Raw genomic sequence first — 17,913 nt, forward strand, 5'->3', positions numbered from 1 at the left:
CACGTAAAAAAAGTGCCAACTCAGACCCAATCAAAATATAAAAATCGACCCTCAAACACTCGATTTATAGCCCCTAAATTGAGTCTTTTAGACTCGAGATGTTAGTAAAAAATATAGTTTGAAACTAATGATAACTAACTACATAGTTTGAATTTTATGGCTATTTACCCATTTCGTCCTTTGAGAACTGATTTTGTTTTCCATCCATTTTAAAGTTTTTAAACAAATTTTTTTAGTTTCAAAAATAGAAAGTTGCTTTCGAACGTAAAAAAATAAGGAAAAAAATAAAATACCAAACATACCCAAGCTTCTCACTGTGTTTCCTACACCTTGCCCACTTCTGCCTCTCTTGCTCACCCTCTATTTATAGCAAAAGAATTCAGCCGAAGTTGTAATTTCAGCGCATGAAACTTGTTTAGTCATTTGAATTCGGCTTGCATATGAGGACACAATTCTTGCGGGTGCAACTTAGCAAATCAAGCCAGACAACTTGGACGTGAAAGGAAATTCATAACAGAAACTAATGGTCCAAGACTTTCATTCAGTCAATGCATTTATCACACAAAAAAAGTAAGTCTGTGCGTGACAATATGACATAACTATCCAATGGAGGAGCCGAAGACCAAAAACACCCACCTCTTCTAGCTCCACCACAATCATCATCATCATCATTCTGCTTGAAACCAACCCCAATTTTTTTTTTTCCTACCCTTTTTGCTCTGCATGCATGGGTTGCTTCTTATTCTCACTCTCCTTCTTTATATGCTGCGTTTTCCTTCCAAGTTTTACTTTCTCAGGCTCCTTTTCCACCCACTCAATCAGCCCTAATTTCACAGCCTCACACTTCCAATTCCACGATACCAGAGGCGCTTTCTTACGCTCTCAAAATGGTACTTTCAAAGCCACAATTGATGCCAGTCCACCCTCCTCAAAATATTACTTCTCAATCGTCCACAGTGCCACCAAAACCATAAACTGGTCAGCCAACCGCGACAGACCCATGTCAAGCTTTGACAAGTTGTCACTAACTGTTAACGGTGTCACGGTCACAAACCAAACTGGTCAAACACTCTGGTCAACCCCGCAATTCAATTCTGATATTTCTGCTATGCAGCTTTCGGAGACAGGAAATCTCGTTTTAGTTGATGCAGGAAACAATACGTTGTGGGAGAGTTTTGATCATCCGACGGACACTATTGTCATGGGACAGAGAATTCCTATTGGAAAATCATTGCAAAGCGCTGTGATAGACGAGGACATGTCGGTGGGTGATTATCAACTTGAAGTTACTGACAGGGACGTGGTGCTGCAGTGGAATAAGATGAATTATTGGGAATCGTCCATGGATCCAGAGGCTGTCAGGAACTCTAACAAGGCTGTATCGTTGATGGTGATGAATGGTACAGGTTTGTATTTGCTAGCAAGTGATAATTCCACGGTTGTTGAAGTAGCTTTGAATGGTTTATCAAGTTTTAGGAGTGGTAAGTTGGGTCCCAATGGCAGATTTAGCATCGTCAGACCTCCGACTCGGAGCGATAACAAATGGGAGGTAGAATTTGCAGGACCATTTGAGGATTGTGATCTTCCTCTCAATTGTAAAGAAATTGGATTGTGCACAAGAAAGCCTCTGGGTGGAATTTGTTCTTGTTTACCAGAATTCAGTTATCAAACCTATGGTGATACTGATTGCATGCCAGCGAATAGTTCGCTTTCTCTGCCTTCAGCTTGTACTGCGGCTAGAAATGGCAGTCAATTGAATTCCTCTATTTCCTATATAAAATTCGGCCCTGGTATGGACTATTTTGCTAATAATTTCGGGGAACCAGTGAAAAATAATATAACGTTGTCGGTTTGCAAAGATTTATGCTCTCAAAGTGGTTCTTGTTTGGGTTTTTTCCATGAAATTTCTTCTGGTTCTTGTTATCTTCTTGAAAACCATTTAGGTTCTTTCATGTTGGCAGACAACAGTACAGACCGTTTGGGTTATATTAAAGTTTTGGTTGGTTCTTCTCATTCAATTGGGTCTAACATAAATAAGAAACAAAAATTTTCAGTCGCTGGTTTGGTACTATTAAATTTAACAGTATTCTTAATACCAATAGTGTTTGTAATCATTGCAATCCTTTGGTTAAGGAAAAAGCGGCTTTCTAGAACCAAAACTGTAAAACTAGGCCAGAGTAACTCGTTATTATCTGCAGAGCTAGAGATGATCTCCATCCCAGGCTTACCAAGAAGGTTTGATTATGAAGAGTTCGCAGCTGCTACTGAGAACTTCAAGAACAAGATTGGTCATGGTGGCTTCGGTTCTGTATACAAAGGAATTCTGACAGACCAAACTATTGTGGCAGTGAAGAAGATTACAAGTTCGGGAGTCCAAGGGAAGAAGGAGTTTTATTCTGAGATTTCAATAATTGGGAACATCCGCCATGTCAATTTGGTTAGATTGACAGGTTTTTGTGCACAAGGGAATCAGCGCCTTCTTGTTCTTGAGTATATGAACAGAGGCTCATTGGACAGTGCACTCTTTGGTGATGGTCCTGTTTTACAATGGGGAGAGAGAGTGGAAATAGCACTTGGAACAGCTAGGGGACTTGCTTATTTGCATAGCGAATGTGAGCAAAGGATCATCCACTGTGATGTGAAGCCAGAGAACATTCTCTTGCACGACAATTTACAAGTGAAAATCTCCGATTTTGGGATTTCGAAGCTCATAAGTCGTGAACAATCCACTTTTTTTTACTACAATGAGAGGAACTCGAGGTTATCTTGCACCGGAGTGGATGACAAGTTCAGCTATTTCTAACAAGGTTGATGTATATAGTTATGGGATGGTTTTACTGGAGATTGTAAGGGGCAGAAGGAATTGCACATTACAAAGATATAGCCACATTGCCGAAAATGATATCGAAGGAAATGGCGTATCCTCATACTCTTCTGGCTCGGAACTAAGACTAATATATTTCCCTCGAATTGCATTAGATATGCATGTGCGAAGAAGATATTTGGAGCTTGCAGATCCAAGGTTAGAGGGAGGAGTGTCAAGTGAAGAGAATGAGAAGCTAGTGCGGATTGCCTTGTGTTGTTTGCACCAAGATCCAGCACTGCGGCCGACTATGGCTAACGTTGTTGGCATGTTGGAAGGTGGATTGGCTTTGAGCGAGCCGAGGGTCAAGTCACTAAATTTCTTGCGAGCCTACGGCCAGAGATTCACCGAAACAACAACAATGCAAGGGCCTACTTCGAATGGTGCTGCAATTGCTACATGTAACTCATTGTCTTACATCTCTTCACAACAGCTCTCAGGTCCCAGGTAATGCTCCAAAGATTGTCTATATTACTTGCCATATAAAATTGGCTTAAGGGTATCTATGTATTTAGCTTTTTGGCTAGTTTTATTAGACTCTCTGTATTTTCATTTTATCTGCTAATGCTGCTTGCAATTTTCCTCTGCCAATTGTAAGTACGCCAGTTTTGGTTCTCCTTTGCTTTGATATTGGGAGCCCATGTGTGTGACTCAGACTTTTCATGGTCAGTTTTATCCAATTTTGATATGAAATTTTGGTATTATGCTCTGGTTGACACATGTCAGTTCCGATCGCATCATATAGAGCTGCATGTCTAACCAAAATAAAAAGATTATGAAGATATTAACTAATGTTGCTTCCAAATTTTGTTCTCAAATATTAGTGAACTTAACTTCTGGCGCTCCATCGGTTAGGACTTTTTAATAGAACTTTGGTGCCTCGGTGTAAGCGATGTAACTATGTAACAAGTGATAAACTGATAATAACGCAGAATGAAAGTTGTGATTTTAGAACCGAAACTTTGGCTGATATCAATGTGCTTGAGAACATGGATCATTATCTGCTTATTTGAAATAATTAAAAGAATATTTCCAGAATATCAATTGTAATTTTATCAAAAAGAATATCAATTGCTACTTGTAAAGTTGTAAGGCAACTTATTTATTTTAGGAAAAGTGAACTACTCTTCCCAGACCTTACCAAACCTAGAAGAAAAGAATGAAAGAAAACTTTAAATCAAATAATCATTCAGTGGAACAACTGCAAACAACCATGAAAAATTTATGACTTGAGTTTTAATTCATTGAAATTGAACATTTACATGTTTCCTACCATAAGGTTTTGGATTCTGACTCCAATTCCAAATGCCATGTCGCTTAATGTAAAGTTGTAAACTGTCAGCTTCTCTTCTTTTTTAGGAATCCATCACCTCTTCTCAAAGGCATTATCCTAGCACGCTAAGCCTTCACCATCCCTACTAAACTCTATCTCAAACAACTATATAAAGATGCTTGAATCCCAAACATACTAAATAAAAACCCAAAACTTATCCCTACACTTTCTTAATAACCAAACCAAAATTATTATTAAAACAAAAAATATACTTAATGATACAAAAAGAAAGAGAGTGTTTATAAGAAAACTCGATAATACCCAATTGTGATAATCAGAGTCCACTGGTAGCCCATGTAAAAAATACTTGTAGTTAATAACAATGCAATGTAATCTGCTACATAGATTAAGATCATTCACCCAAAAAAAAAAGAAAAAAAAAATGCGAAATGGGAAGGGACATAGATAATAAATTTGAACATCTTGATAAATCCTATGAAAATTTCAAAGTAATCTGACTTTCAAATGAAAATTTTATACAGCACACATCAAGGAATTTAGGATTTTGAACAATATTGAGTCAAGATCTGTAACAATGCATAGAATAGTCCATCAGATTTGTGTAGATCCAAATCATCAAATTGGGATTAATTCTAAAACTATTAACATCAAATGGAGGAGAAAAGAGAACTTCATGAGAATGAAGATAAACTCACTCTTCTATGCATTGCAAGTAATTCTGAAAACGATGCACACATCTTTAATTCTCATTGCACCTTTGTTGTTAGACATAGAAAAATAGAAGGAAAATGTTTAAATTAAACACTTCAACAAATTAAAATAAATATATTGAATAGATTAAAACCCATCTTTTCTATGGGAGGTAAGGTTAATTTAAAAACACTAACTGGTCAAGTTTTAGATTCTTCCTAAAAACATATTACCAATATTGATGTAGCAAGAATTAGTAGAGATTGTCACCGATATCAATGGCAACAATAGTTCCTTAAATCTCAACCATTTCAAATATAAAATTTTCTCACTTTGCGTAAACATGAAAAATTCGTACCAAAGTCAACAAAATGTTTAATTGGACATGTGAGAACTTTAAAAGAAAACTGAAAGAAGCACACTTAGCACAATTTTTTTTTTCAATTTCTCCTCCCGAATGAAATCTCAGGGTAGCTTTGATATGGTAAAATCTGACCACCTAATTACTATAAGACAAATCTATGTCCAACACCTCAAGTAGCCTATCACCACATATTGACTTCAATACATAAAGGCAAAGGCAAACAGTATGTAGAGGCTATAGGAAAGCATGGCTTAGGTCATGTAATCAAAAATTTTTTATTATGAGAGGGATTTGACTCTAAGTTAAGTTCTTGTTCTCTCATCCATACAAAAAATATATATATAATTTAGGTATCCCCAAATTCATCAAAAACACGAAGTTTAAACCACTATTTGCCTATTAGACTCAATAATCAATATATTAGCTTGGATCACAGTGAAGTCTCTCAAAATATGCTTCAAAAATAGATATGGAAGAAAAAATAACACAGCTCTACCTTTTCAATTTGCTCTTGCTGGAATTTGTAAACAACTTCTGAACTTTATAGGTTCAGTCCTTCGCTGTGCATGGCAGAAAGTAGAAAATAAAAGTCAGTAGTAGGAACGAATCTTAGCTTTCATGGTTATACCAAAATTTAAAATACAAACCTTACCATAACTAACAAATAAAATTTGTAGATAAACAGCGAAGCCAAGGTTGCAGAAAGAGGACACTGGAAAAGAAGCTGGGGTTTGCAACCAAACAAAGAATCAAACAAAACCCCTCAAAAATCTAGATGCTGTTCTTAAAAAAGATTCTTATCAAATTTATTAAAAAAAAAAAGCATGATTCTTTGATAAAGTACAAATTCTACATACCCATAAAAATTAGTTAAGAAGTAATAAAAACAATGGTAAACTTGAGATGAAATAATAATTAAACTAAACATAAAACATGCACGGGGTAAACATTTAACTTATTTATTTATTTATCTCTCTCTCTCTCTCTCTCTCTCTCTCTCTCTGTGTGTCTCTATCTCTGTCTCTCTGTCTCTCTCTCTCTCTCTCTCTCTATATATATATATATATAAAACCAAAACTTTTAAAACTCCCACAATTTTCCACATCAGCATTTAATTTTTTTTTTTTAAATTTGATTTATATGTTTTGATTTTTTTTTCCAACCCATTTAGTCATGATAGCATTATTAATTTAAAAATAAATATTAAATCTCATTATTCCCCCCACCAAATACGCATTACAAAATCGGTACTTCTTCAAAACCTAAACCCAAAACCGGTACTTCTTCAAAATCTCTCTTCTCTTCTCACATGCTAACATCACCTTCCCCTAAACCTAAAACTCACCCTTTCCTTCCCCCAAAATCAAAAGCCAAAACTTAGATTCTCCCATTGCCGCCACTGCCACCACAGATTGCCGCCCCTGCATCTTTTGGTTTTGTTGTATTATGCAACTCATTGTCTACCTATTATTATTTTCAATTGAAAATCAAACTCCATACCCAATGGCCAGGTACGCTTGCTTTCCTCTTTCTCTTTTCTTTGAATTTAAGTTTTTCAATTGAAACCAAACAGAGGAAAGGCAGCCTACTTAATGATGAAAACAGAGGAAATATTTCTCTCTTTTTTATTTTATTTTATTTTAAATTTGGAAATATGATTTAGGTTTTGGTATTGTGGTCTGATTGGTTTTGATTTAGGAAGAACAAATGCTTGACATTGATTTGTAAAGCCTTTGCTTTTTTTAGTTATGGTTATTTTAGGTAGGGTACCGATGGTTGTTTTTCTTTGATTTTTTAAATCCTCCGTTTAAATTATCTAACAAATTTACCATCTTTGGCTCATATATTTGTTTCACGTTGACCCATAAAGTTTATTTTGATGTTGAGATTGGTGGAAAGCCCATTGGTAATGCTCTATTCCATTACATTTCTTTTTTATAAAAGAAAGAGACCTACTTTGCCGGAAAAAAAAAAGGTATTTTACTTTGATATTGTAGAAGTATTTTGCCAATTCCATGTTGGAATTGGCTGTGAGTAATGGGTATCAAAAATTGTGAAATTTAAGGATATAGTGTTGTTAGAGGAACTGTGATCATGGTTAATATGATACTCTTTAAATCTTTATGATCTATCATCTTTCAGGTCAAACTTTGATGGGTCTTTTTGGGAAGGCAGTTCCAAAAACCGTAGGTATGATTGTGTATTATCTATTTTGAAAACACTGGATTAGATGATAGATACAATACATCATCCTTTCAAACTTAATACATTATATGATTATTGACTTTTGCACCCTTCATTTTGGATAACAACAACTAGAAATTGGTGGATTTTTAGAAAAATATCATTAGGATAGAGCATTATCTGATGATGACACGTGGTCAATGGCAACAAGAAGTTGGACTTGATAATCATAAACCACCTCCATATTAACCACCAAAGACAATTAATCATGATAATTCTCCATGTGGAAAAGTTGCTCACATCTAGATGGCACTAAAGAATTCACAGCAGTAGAGCTAAAAATTTAGCTTTTTAGCTCCACCAAAAGTTACTTTATTTATTTTACCTACATACATGCTGCAGCAGTAGATCTATTTTAGCTTTTAATACAATAAAATAATATAAATATCACAATAAAATAATATAACTACTACAATAAAATAATATATCCCACAACCCAAAAAACAACCACAGCACCAACCATAACCACCTCTACCATCAGCCACAGGCACAACCACAACCACCACCACCACAACCACCACCACCAGTAGCAATCCACAGTAGCCAAAAAAAAAAAAAAAAAAACCCCAAAAAAATTTCCCAATTCTTTTTCCTCAACCCAGACTAAACAAAATCACCAAACCAAACAAAATCCACCTCCACCATCGAGGACACCAAAGCACAACCACCATCATAGTAGCCTCAAGCTCAACCAAAAAATTAGCACCAATTGAAAAAAAAAAAAAAAAAAAAAAAAAAAAAAAAAAAAAAAAACCCAGAAATCTCACCCTCAAGATTCCCAAGCCAAGAGCACACAATACACACAATTAGAAATCTTAAAACCCAGATCGGCGGTGTGGGTTTGAAGGCGATCAACGGCGTGGGTCTGAGGTGGATGGTGGCTGGTGGGTCGGTGAGAGACCGGAGTGATGAGCTTTGAGAGATCGGATGAGCTTTGAAAGACCGAAGTGATGAGCTTCAGAGTTGAGATGGAGTGAGAGAGAGAGAGAGAGGAATGGTTTGAGGGAGAGAGGCACGATATGAGGGAAAGAGAGCAAGTGATAATATTTTAATTGAATAAAATAATATATTTTTTTTAGCTCTCATGAATAGTGCACATTTATCTATAGATGTGTACTGTAGCAATGGAGCTAAAATTTTTAGATTTAACTCTGCTGCTGTAGCAAGATTTTTGTGTTTGTGGAGCTAAATTTTAGTAATATAGCAATATGCCTCCACTATTGTGAGTGCTCAAGAGTATCACCATCCACCCTTGCAACCACTAGATTAACTACGATTCCTTCATAATCATTGTAAGAAACAAATCAAACCTCTACGCCGTTGGATTGGAACACATAGAGAAACCCTTAGCGGTAGTCAAGTACCAAGATGCATTTAGCATAACTCATTCCTCAAACTGGGAGCCTAAACGCTGCAACAACAAGGAAGTGGATAATAGGGAATGACAATTGCTTATCAAGATTGGCAACCACAAGAACAGAAAGTCTAAAAGAATTGGGTATGTCTTTGAAGCCATAAATAAAGAGGGCATCAAGATTTTCATGGGATGCAATAGTAATGGAATTGGTTCTCCAGTCATAGCAATTTAGGAAGCACTGGTGGTGGCACTTATGGGTACTAAAGAGTTGAGTTTCCTACACATCATTATGCTCATAAGAAGCATAAATGTGAAACAAGTCTGCAATAATGGGAGAAGACCACACTAGCAAAAACAAGCTATGCTTATTAACCTGCAATACGTAAGACAACAAGGGGTGAAGTTCAGCATGAAGGTTGTTCCTAGAGTGGTCTTGTCTGATGTAGTTGTTATGGTCTCTTTAGCCACAAAAAATGTATATTCATCACAACTGGGCACACCTAGAATTTTGTAATGCTTAACCTGATGTACTATGCTCTAGTTATGTTAATGACATTATTGAGAAAAAAAAATGGAGAACATTTTGATGTAGAGGGAGAATATGCGCGCGCGCGCGTGTATTATAGTCGTAGATGGAGAATAATAATGATATATAGAGAGTGACCGAATGATGATAATGACTGGCAAAGTTAGAGAAACTCAGAGAAATCAACTAAGAACATATCTCATAAAAAATCATGTAAAAGCACCGAAAACAAAGTAATGCTTAATTAACAATCAAAAGGAAAAAAGTAAAAAAGACAAACTGGCAAGATAGTATGTTTGGTAAATGTTTTTTTAGTTTTGTTTTCAAAAATTTGTTTTTAAGAATAAAAAAAAAAAACAATTTTCTTGTGTTTTCAAAATAAAAAACATATTTGGTTACTTGAAAAAAATAAAATAGTCTCCTTGTCTCTCCAATGTTTACAAGTTCGAAGTCCAAGTCTCCCCATGACCTAGCATCGTCTTCCATGAGAAATTGATCCATGTCAATTCCTCCCACAAGCTCTTCAAGATCTTCATAATCGTTTTAAAAGACTTCCCAATTATTCATTGCCGTCGTGGGATTCCAAATCAGTTGTACTTCACCATCCCCATTTCCTTCTCCCATGTTGAAAATAATGTCACCCAATAAAGTTGCCATAGCCTTGGGATCTAGATGTGAGGCCCAATCTTCTATCTTCTTCTCTTTTGCTATAGGTGCCTCAATTTTACAATCTACAAAGATTTCCATCCCATGAAGCTTTGTTGCAGTCCTTTGATCATACCAAGGTTCTGGAAACATGGAGTAAAGTTGGACCTCCCCTTCCTTGACAAACTTTCCATTAAGAGTAGGAGTGTAAGGCTTCAAAGTAGGAGGCTCATATGATAACCCTTTCATCTTTGCTTTAGAACGGGCTATTTTCTTCAATCCTTCTTCTAATAAATCTTCATCAGTGGGTTTGTATCCTAACCTAAATGGTGGTATAGTAGTAGCACAGCTAGCAAAATTTGGTTGGCCTTGATTATTCCTTCCTAGGCCCAAGCTTGGGAAATAATCCATCTTCCTTATCATGGATACCACTTTGTCATTGCTATATGGATCAAAATCCATAGGAAAGTGTTCTTCTATAGCTTCTTCTGACCATGATATGGCTTGAACTTCTTCAATGTCAAATCTAGACAAAGCTAGGTCTTCTTCTACTTGGATTCCATGCACCAGACTCTGAGTATCAGACTTATCCCTATGTATGGTAATGATTGACTCTTTGTATGGGAATCTAATTTTCTGATATAATGAGGAAGGAACAACTTTTGTAGTGTGGATCCATGGCCGGCCCAACAACAAGTTGAAATAAGCTGAGATATCCAAAACTTGAAAATGTACTTTCTGAATTATAGGACCAATCATTATCTCAAGTGTAACATTCCCCAGTACTTCGCTTCGGGTATTGTTGTAGGCTCTTACATATTGATTGGATGGCCTAAAATCCTCCATATTTAGGCCCAAGCAACTTGCGGTCCTTAGAGGGCAAACATTTAATGCACTACCATCATCCACCAATACCATTGGCACCTTTTTGCCATGGGTGTCAATTGTAATGTGAAGGGGGTTATTGTGTGAATACCCCTTATTTGAAATATCCTTATCAAAAAAAGAAATAGTGGGCTTAGTCCTTATTACTCCAATCATGGCATTAAGGGCTTCAGGAGTTATGGTAGTTGGAACTTGGATCTTGTTTAGGAGGTTCAGCAAAGCTTAACGATGATGATAAGAGGCAGTGAGCAAACCCTATAGAGAAATATTAGCTTGAGTCTTCTATAGCTACTTGAGAACAAGATCATCTTCTGGCTGTAACTGGGTGGGCCTAGATGGCCTGTTCAATGCTTCCACCGGATCATCTGCTTCCAAGTAAGATGGCTTAAAGTATCTGCCACCTCGAGTAAGGTGAGCTATTCTAGTGGCTTTGTAAAGGTTGGGCTTTTTGTGGGGAGTATATGTTTGTCTTTCTGGGAATGTGGGCTTTTGTGAAGTGAGTCTAAAGAATGAGGTGGGCTCTTTTTTGTGGGGAAGTGGCCTTTTTAGGGAAAGAGATTGATTCTTTTGGTGAGGATTTTGGTGAGGCTTGATTTGATGATGTGGGCTTTTCTTGTTCATTCCAAATATCAATTCTAGGTTTAGGAAACGGTAGTTCCTTGATCATAAGTTCTTCCCATATCCAGGTGTTGCAACTTGGGATGTCTTGGATCATGGCTGATAGCTCCTCTTGTGTCTTGCTTTCTTCTTCAAGTAAGCAATTAACCTTTGGGCCTTGCCCAACAACATGATTAGGGAGTGGGTTTGTGGTGATATTGGGTCGAGCTGGTGGAGATATAATCTCTTGATCAATCAAATCTTGGATAGAGTTCTTGAGCACATAGCATTGATTAGTAGCATGCCCTGGTGTCTGATGAAATGCACACCTCTTGCTATTATCAAACCACTTTGGCAAGGGATTTGGTATTGGCTTGGGATCAAGAGGTCTGAGGAGATCCTTCTCTCTAAGTTTCTCAAAAACTTTATTGAACGACATATGCAATTCATGTTATTGCCTTCTAGGCCTTCCTTGTGGAGCTTGGGCCAATGGGGGTGAAGCTATTAACTGAAAAGGGGACTGTTTGCTTATGACAGATATCTTTGGCACTTTTGAGCTTGATGGACCAAAAGACCTCTTGGGCCTTGTTACTTCTTCTCCCTTAAGGGTGCCAGTGTTGATAGCATCTTCAATCTGAGTCCCAGTAGTAATCAAGGCCTTGAAACTAGGGAAATACTGGGCAAAAAGATACTTGTTGTAGGCTGGGAGAAGATTCTTCACAACCATGTTCAACTGCTCCTCCTCATTGGGCCTAACAGTCATTTGGGTTGCCTTAGCCTTCCACCTTGTGATGAATGCAGAAAAAGACTCCTTAGAGTCTTGCTTGGTTGTCTCAAGGTCTCTTCGAGTAACATCCACTTCAGTATTGTACTTGTACTGTTTATAAAACTCACGACCAATATCTTCCCAATTACGAGTTCGAGAATCATCCAAATTTAGGAACCAACACAATTTAGCTCTTCATTGGCCCCTATGGGTTGCAGTGCCTTCATATAAATTTTCAGATGGGCTTTTGGGCAACCTGTGCCATCAAACTTGTCCAATGTTTGCATCTTAAACTTTGGCGGGGCCCTTGCTTGAGGAAAGAGTGAAAGTGAATGTAGATCCATAGCTTCTTCAACCCTTCTAGATCTCAGGAGGAGTTTTTCCATTTGGTCCATTCGTTCAATCATCTTCTTCTCATTTCAGTCAACCCCAAGTGATGACTTTCTTCAAATTCCAGAGATTCATTCAGGGCACTAGAAGGTTCATGAGAATTCTTGTTCCCTATCTGTTGGATCAATGTTTGGATGTCTTTTTGGAGTTGGGCTTGTCCAGCTACCATGATGTTGAGTAAATCTTGAGTGGTGAGAGGTGGTTGTTCATGATCATTCATGTTTTGATCCTCATGGTTGTTGTTCTCGTGGGCCATTTCTGAAGTGAATAAATTTGGTGAAGAAATGAGTATGTCCTCTTGAGTTAAGCTGGTAAGGGAACTTTGGAATGGACTTGTAGGAGGATTAAGCTTTGAGAAAGGCTTGGAGGAGTATATAGGGAATTATAATGGAAGAGTGGATTTGAGAATTGTAGGTGCGGGCTTGTGTTTAGGCTTGTGGGTTCAAGAATTACTATAGGATTGAGACCTTGGTTTGAATTTGGTGAATCCAAACTTCTCTGTATTGAACTTCCTTGTGCTGAGATTTCTTGAGCTGGGCTTTCAACTGTACTCTTGGACCATGATAATCTTTTCAATCAACCTTCACCATCTCTAGACCAAGTCCTTCCCTATACCCAAAAGTTGGACAATTTTTTAGTTTCTTATTAAGTTTGGGCCTTATTGAGAATAAACAAACAATGGCCAAACACGTGCATATGATGTTACGCATTTTATGGGATTGACCTAAAGATTAGTTCTATGGCTTCTTACACGAAGGTAAAAGGTAGGCTAATAGGTTCCCCAAAAGCTAGGATGTTGTAGCTCCCAACTTGTGACATATGAATGCCACGTTGGTCCAAACAGTAGAATTTGTCCTTTATGAAATGCAAGAAATATCAAGCGAGTCTTAGGCGATGGGGTGGTAGGTTCACCACTGGGTACACGAATCCAAGAGGACCGCGATCCATGGCTACAATTACCGTGGTTTCTGGGCAATAAACACAATTCATATCCAATTCCAATTATGCAAGTGATGTTATGGCAAGCAAATATGACATATTATTAAAAGCAATAAACAAACAAATGACATGGTTGGCCACCATAACCTAAACTAGAGTCTAGCCTTCAACGTCCCCAGTGGAGTCGCCATTGTAAAATGTACTCCCCCCTAGATTGAGGGTTTTACATGGAGTCGCCACTTATTTAATTTAAAAGGGAAAATAAGAAAACCTTCAATAAAAAAATAATACTTCTATTGTATTAATGTATATGACAAGTTACATCAATTTTGTAACAAAAATTTACAATGCTTTTTTGTCCTAGATACAATCTAAGAAAAGTAAATTACATTGCTTTATTTCCTAGTTACATTCTAAAAAATGTAAAATTACATGTGCAAAAGCATAGTCTAGAACCCTTGATCTTGGTTCGGAGGCTAATTTACGAGATGGGAAGGGATTAAGCACCCATCTCACCTTGTAAAACCGGTCTCCTAGGTTAAGGTGGCCAACATCGTGTCATGTCAAACAAATACAAACAATATGTCATATAATCATGTTAACTTGTAGGAATTATAAACAAATATGTGTTAGGGGAATTAGACATAAAAAGAAACAAAAAGTGAAACTTGTTAGATAACAATTTCAATGTAAAGAAAGCATTAAGGTCATGGCATGTTCATCCAAGAAATCAATGTAAACAAAGAACTCCTAGTCTAGACATGTTCATCTAAGCATGTGAAGAGAGAAAAACAAAGTTGTCATGTTATTTCTCATCAACATAATTGCAAAGATAAACAAATAAAAATAAAACATTTGAGCATATTTGATCATCCAAGAAATTATGAAAAGAAGTAAAGGAAAATCCCTAGACATGTTTACCTAGAGAAAATCAAAATACTTAGACATGTTCGTTCAAGCATTTTTAGAAAAGTAAAACAATTACCTAGACATGTTCATCTAAGTATTGAAGAGAAAGTTGTGTTTTAGCCTAGAATTGCTCGTCTAAGCATTCAAGAGAAAAAATTGTGTATTAGCCTAGAAGTGTTCATCTAAGCATGTAAAAGGAATAACAATGAGACATATAGGCATGTTCATCCAAGCATATCATAAAAGAAACAAATAATGACTTGTTAAACATTTATTCAAGCATGGTTAGAAAGTTAAGAACTTAATTAACTACTTATCAGCATAGAACATAAATTAAAAAAATGGGAAGTGATCACTTAAAGGACTAGGGAGAAAGCAAGGAAGTACTAAACTACAACCAAAGTAGGAACAATGGTTGCATAACAGATTTTTTTTTTCCTGCTTTCTCACTAGCTCTCTAGAGGGAATTCGGGGTCCAGAAAATAGAAGAGGTCTTCTCTATTTATAGGGGAAGGGATGGCTTAGCTTTATAGCTAAGTTATTAGCTTTCTTCTGAAGCTAAGAGCATCCGCAATGGGACATGGATATGCCAAATGTCCACAAAATTTAAGCATTGAGCAACAATTGGACCCAGCAGCCGAAATGCCAAAAGTGGGAAAGTGTAAATTTTTTTGGCATAGTGCTACAGTGCCATCTTACATGTAAGATGGCACTGTAGCACTATGCCAAAAATAATATTAGTATTTTATTCCACTATTTTCTCTCTCATCTCTCTCTCTCTCTCTCTCTACCAAAGTAGGAACAATGGTTGCATAACAACCTTTTTTTTTTTTTTTTTTTTTTTCACTAGCTCTTTAGAGGGAATTTGGGGTCCAGAAAATGGAAGAGGCCTTCTCTATTTATAGGGGAAGGGATGGCTTAGCTTTAAAGCTAAGTTATTAGCTTTCTTCTGAAGCTAAGAGCATCCGCAATGGGACACGGATATGCCAAATGTCCACAAAATTTAAGCATTGAGCAACAATTGGACCTAGCAGCTGGAATGCCAAAAGTGGGAAAGTGTAAATTTTTTTGGCATAGTGCTACAGTGCCATCTTACATGTAAGATGGCACTGTAGCACTATACCAAAAATAATATTAGTATTTTATTCCACTATTTTCTCTCTCATCTCTCTCTCACTCTCTCACACACACTTTCCTCTCTTTTCCCTCTTTTCTATCACACCTTCGGTCCGTCTCCAATGCAAGGTCCAAAAACTAGACGTCATCGATTTCGGTCCATTGCCGCCGTTGAGTCCATGCAGATCGTCGGTGCTCAGAGCAACATGAGCCGATCTCTCCATGACACGAGACGATCTCTCCGTGATGATGCCATTAGATAGCGTGACGATGAACGCGGTGAATAGGAGAAAAGCGATGAACGCGAGTTTGTAGGCGCTGAAGTGGAGAATCTGGTGTCAAAAAGCGCTACTGAAGTGGGTTGCGATCCGGTTCTTCTGGGTTGCAATCTGGGTTCTGTGTGTGTGTGTGTGTGTTTTTTTTTTTTTCTCTGTTGTGACCAATGTCTTAGGTAAGAGGTGGGTATGGCTGAATTAAGTATGGGTTTGATATGGATGGTGGTTGAATTTTATCTCTACTCTTTCTTTCTTTGTGAATATGGCTAAATTGGCAGTGAAGAGAAGAAAAAAAAATCAAGGATTTTTTCAAGTTGCAGGCTTGTATTGGTGGGTGGTTGTTCTGGGTTTGGGTTGTTGGTAGGTGGATGAGAGAGGGAAAAACAGAGAGACGGAGAACAGAGATGAAGAGAGAAGAGAGAGAGATTTTTTATATTATTTTATCTTGTAATTTTTATTATTTTAATAAGTAGAATGAAAAAAAATAAAATATGGGATGTTGGGTGTATTGTAAAATGGTATAGTATAAGTGATAAAGTAGTTTTTTGAAATGGTAAAATAGAATAGGATATGAGATCCGGATGTGGATGCTCTAAGGAGGGAGATAAATCCCCTTTTGAATTTTGAAAGGAAGTTGAAGATGATGCTGCACCTGCTTCATATTTTGGCTCTAACTTTCCGCTCAAAATTCCAATTGATTCAAGATTGGTGTTTTTTGAAAGGAAATTCAATTATCTACAACTTTTTCAGAAATAGATAAAACCAAATTCCAACGTTTTCCAGACCAAAAATGCATTTCAAATTGCTGCTGAAAATAGTAACGTATTTTGAGCATTTTTGAAATTTTTCACAGGATGTATCTGTTTCTCTATCCACTTTATTTTTCAAAAAACTTTCTTCTGAAACTAAGGGAAGGGATAAGCCTATTAGATAAGCCTGAACAGATTTGAGTTTGATCCCCATTTGAAATTTTGAAAGATGATTGAAGATGGAATTTGTATTATCTTCTGCACCTGTTTCGTATTTTGGCCATAACTTTCTGCTCAAAATTCCAATTGATTCGGGATTGATGTTTTTGGAAAGGAAATTTAATTCTCTACAACTTTTATAGAAATATAGAAAACCAAATTTCAACTTTTTCTGGGCCAAAAATGCGATTCAAGTTGCTGCTGAAAATAATGACGTTTTTTGAGCATTTTTCTTTTTTCTTTTTCTTTTTTTGAATTTTTCATGTATCCTATCTCCAATTTTTTTTTTTTTTTAAAAGAGCAGATAAGATGCCGTAAAAAAAAAAACACATTTTTTTATTATTTCTTTTTTTTTTTAAAAATGAAATAAAATGAAATCCAATAAAAAATTACACTTAATTAATTTTAAATTAATTCTTGTGAGAACCAATCAAAATTAAGTGTTTAAAATAGGATTTGATTAGGCCCATCGTGTAGGTGAACCATGATCATTGAAAATTGTTTGTATGATAACTTTTTGATTAGGTGGTCCGATCAAAACCCATGACATACCATTATGATCGTTAGAAAATCAAGATTTATTTTGTATCACAAATCTAAAGATCTACCGGTTGGTTAAATGCAAGTTGTAAAATTGGGTGTCTACAATTCTTTGTTTTAAAAAACAGTTACAAGTGATTTAATTGCCTAACCAAAAAAACAAAAGTTCTTCACCACATCAATTTGACTGGACTGCTTCAAAATCCTTTATTCCTTCGAAAAGATGAAGAAAAGCTCATTCATCGATGCTTTAAGGCGGGAAACAAACAAGCACTATTTTGGGTCGGAGCTCCCAAATATTCTGTGCAAAGTAAAACTAAAGCAAGAAAAGAAATCATTCTTCAAGCCAACAAAGAAGGGGACAAAAATGCAAAATATGGACTCGCAATTGCACTCTTATGTGAATCTAATGAGGAAGGAATCTGACTATTATCAATTTTAAACCAACAAGATGGGAAACAATTGCTACAAAACTATCGACAAATCCTTTGACATACAACTTTTTGAACAAACATATTTTGCATCCCAAAAAACCAAGTATGCAA

General features: G+C 36.5%; 1 protein-coding gene and 1 long non-coding RNA gene across 3 annotated transcripts; one reads left to right on the forward strand and one right to left on the reverse strand.

Annotated features, from left to right (window-relative positions):
• Positions 1–622: 622 nt before the first annotated feature.
• On the forward strand, positions 623–3,552 carry LOC112008711 (G-type lectin S-receptor-like serine/threonine-protein kinase At5g35370). The gene is given in 2 exon segments (XM_065762436.1): positions 623–2,731; positions 2,733–3,552. Coding segments are annotated over 2 exon segments (2,586 nt in total). The 5' UTR covers positions 623–727; the 3' UTR covers positions 3,315–3,552.
• A 427-nt stretch (positions 3,553–3,979) lies between these two features.
• LOC136062834 (uncharacterized) lies at positions 3,980–6,168 on the reverse strand. 2 transcript variants are annotated; one of them, XR_010624563.1, is made up of 3 exons: positions 5,864–6,053; positions 4,137–5,771; positions 3,980–4,009 (listed from the first exon to the last, which is right to left on the reverse strand). It is a non-coding gene; the product is annotated as an uncharacterized LOC136062834 (long non-coding RNA). The 2 variants fall into 2 exon arrangements; XR_010624564.1 differs by lacking the exon at positions 3,980–4,009 and adding an exon at positions 6,069–6,168 and having other exon boundaries at positions 4,072–5,771; positions 5,864–5,935.
• Positions 6,169–17,913: the final 11,745 nt, after the last annotated feature.

This window comes from Quercus suber, unplaced genomic scaffold (genome assembly GCF_002906115.3).
Source record: "Quercus suber isolate HL8 unplaced genomic scaffold, Cork oak 2.0 scaffold_458, whole genome shotgun sequence".
In the NCBI taxonomy this organism is placed as follows: Eukaryota; Viridiplantae; Streptophyta; class Magnoliopsida; order Fagales; family Fagaceae; genus Quercus; species Quercus suber.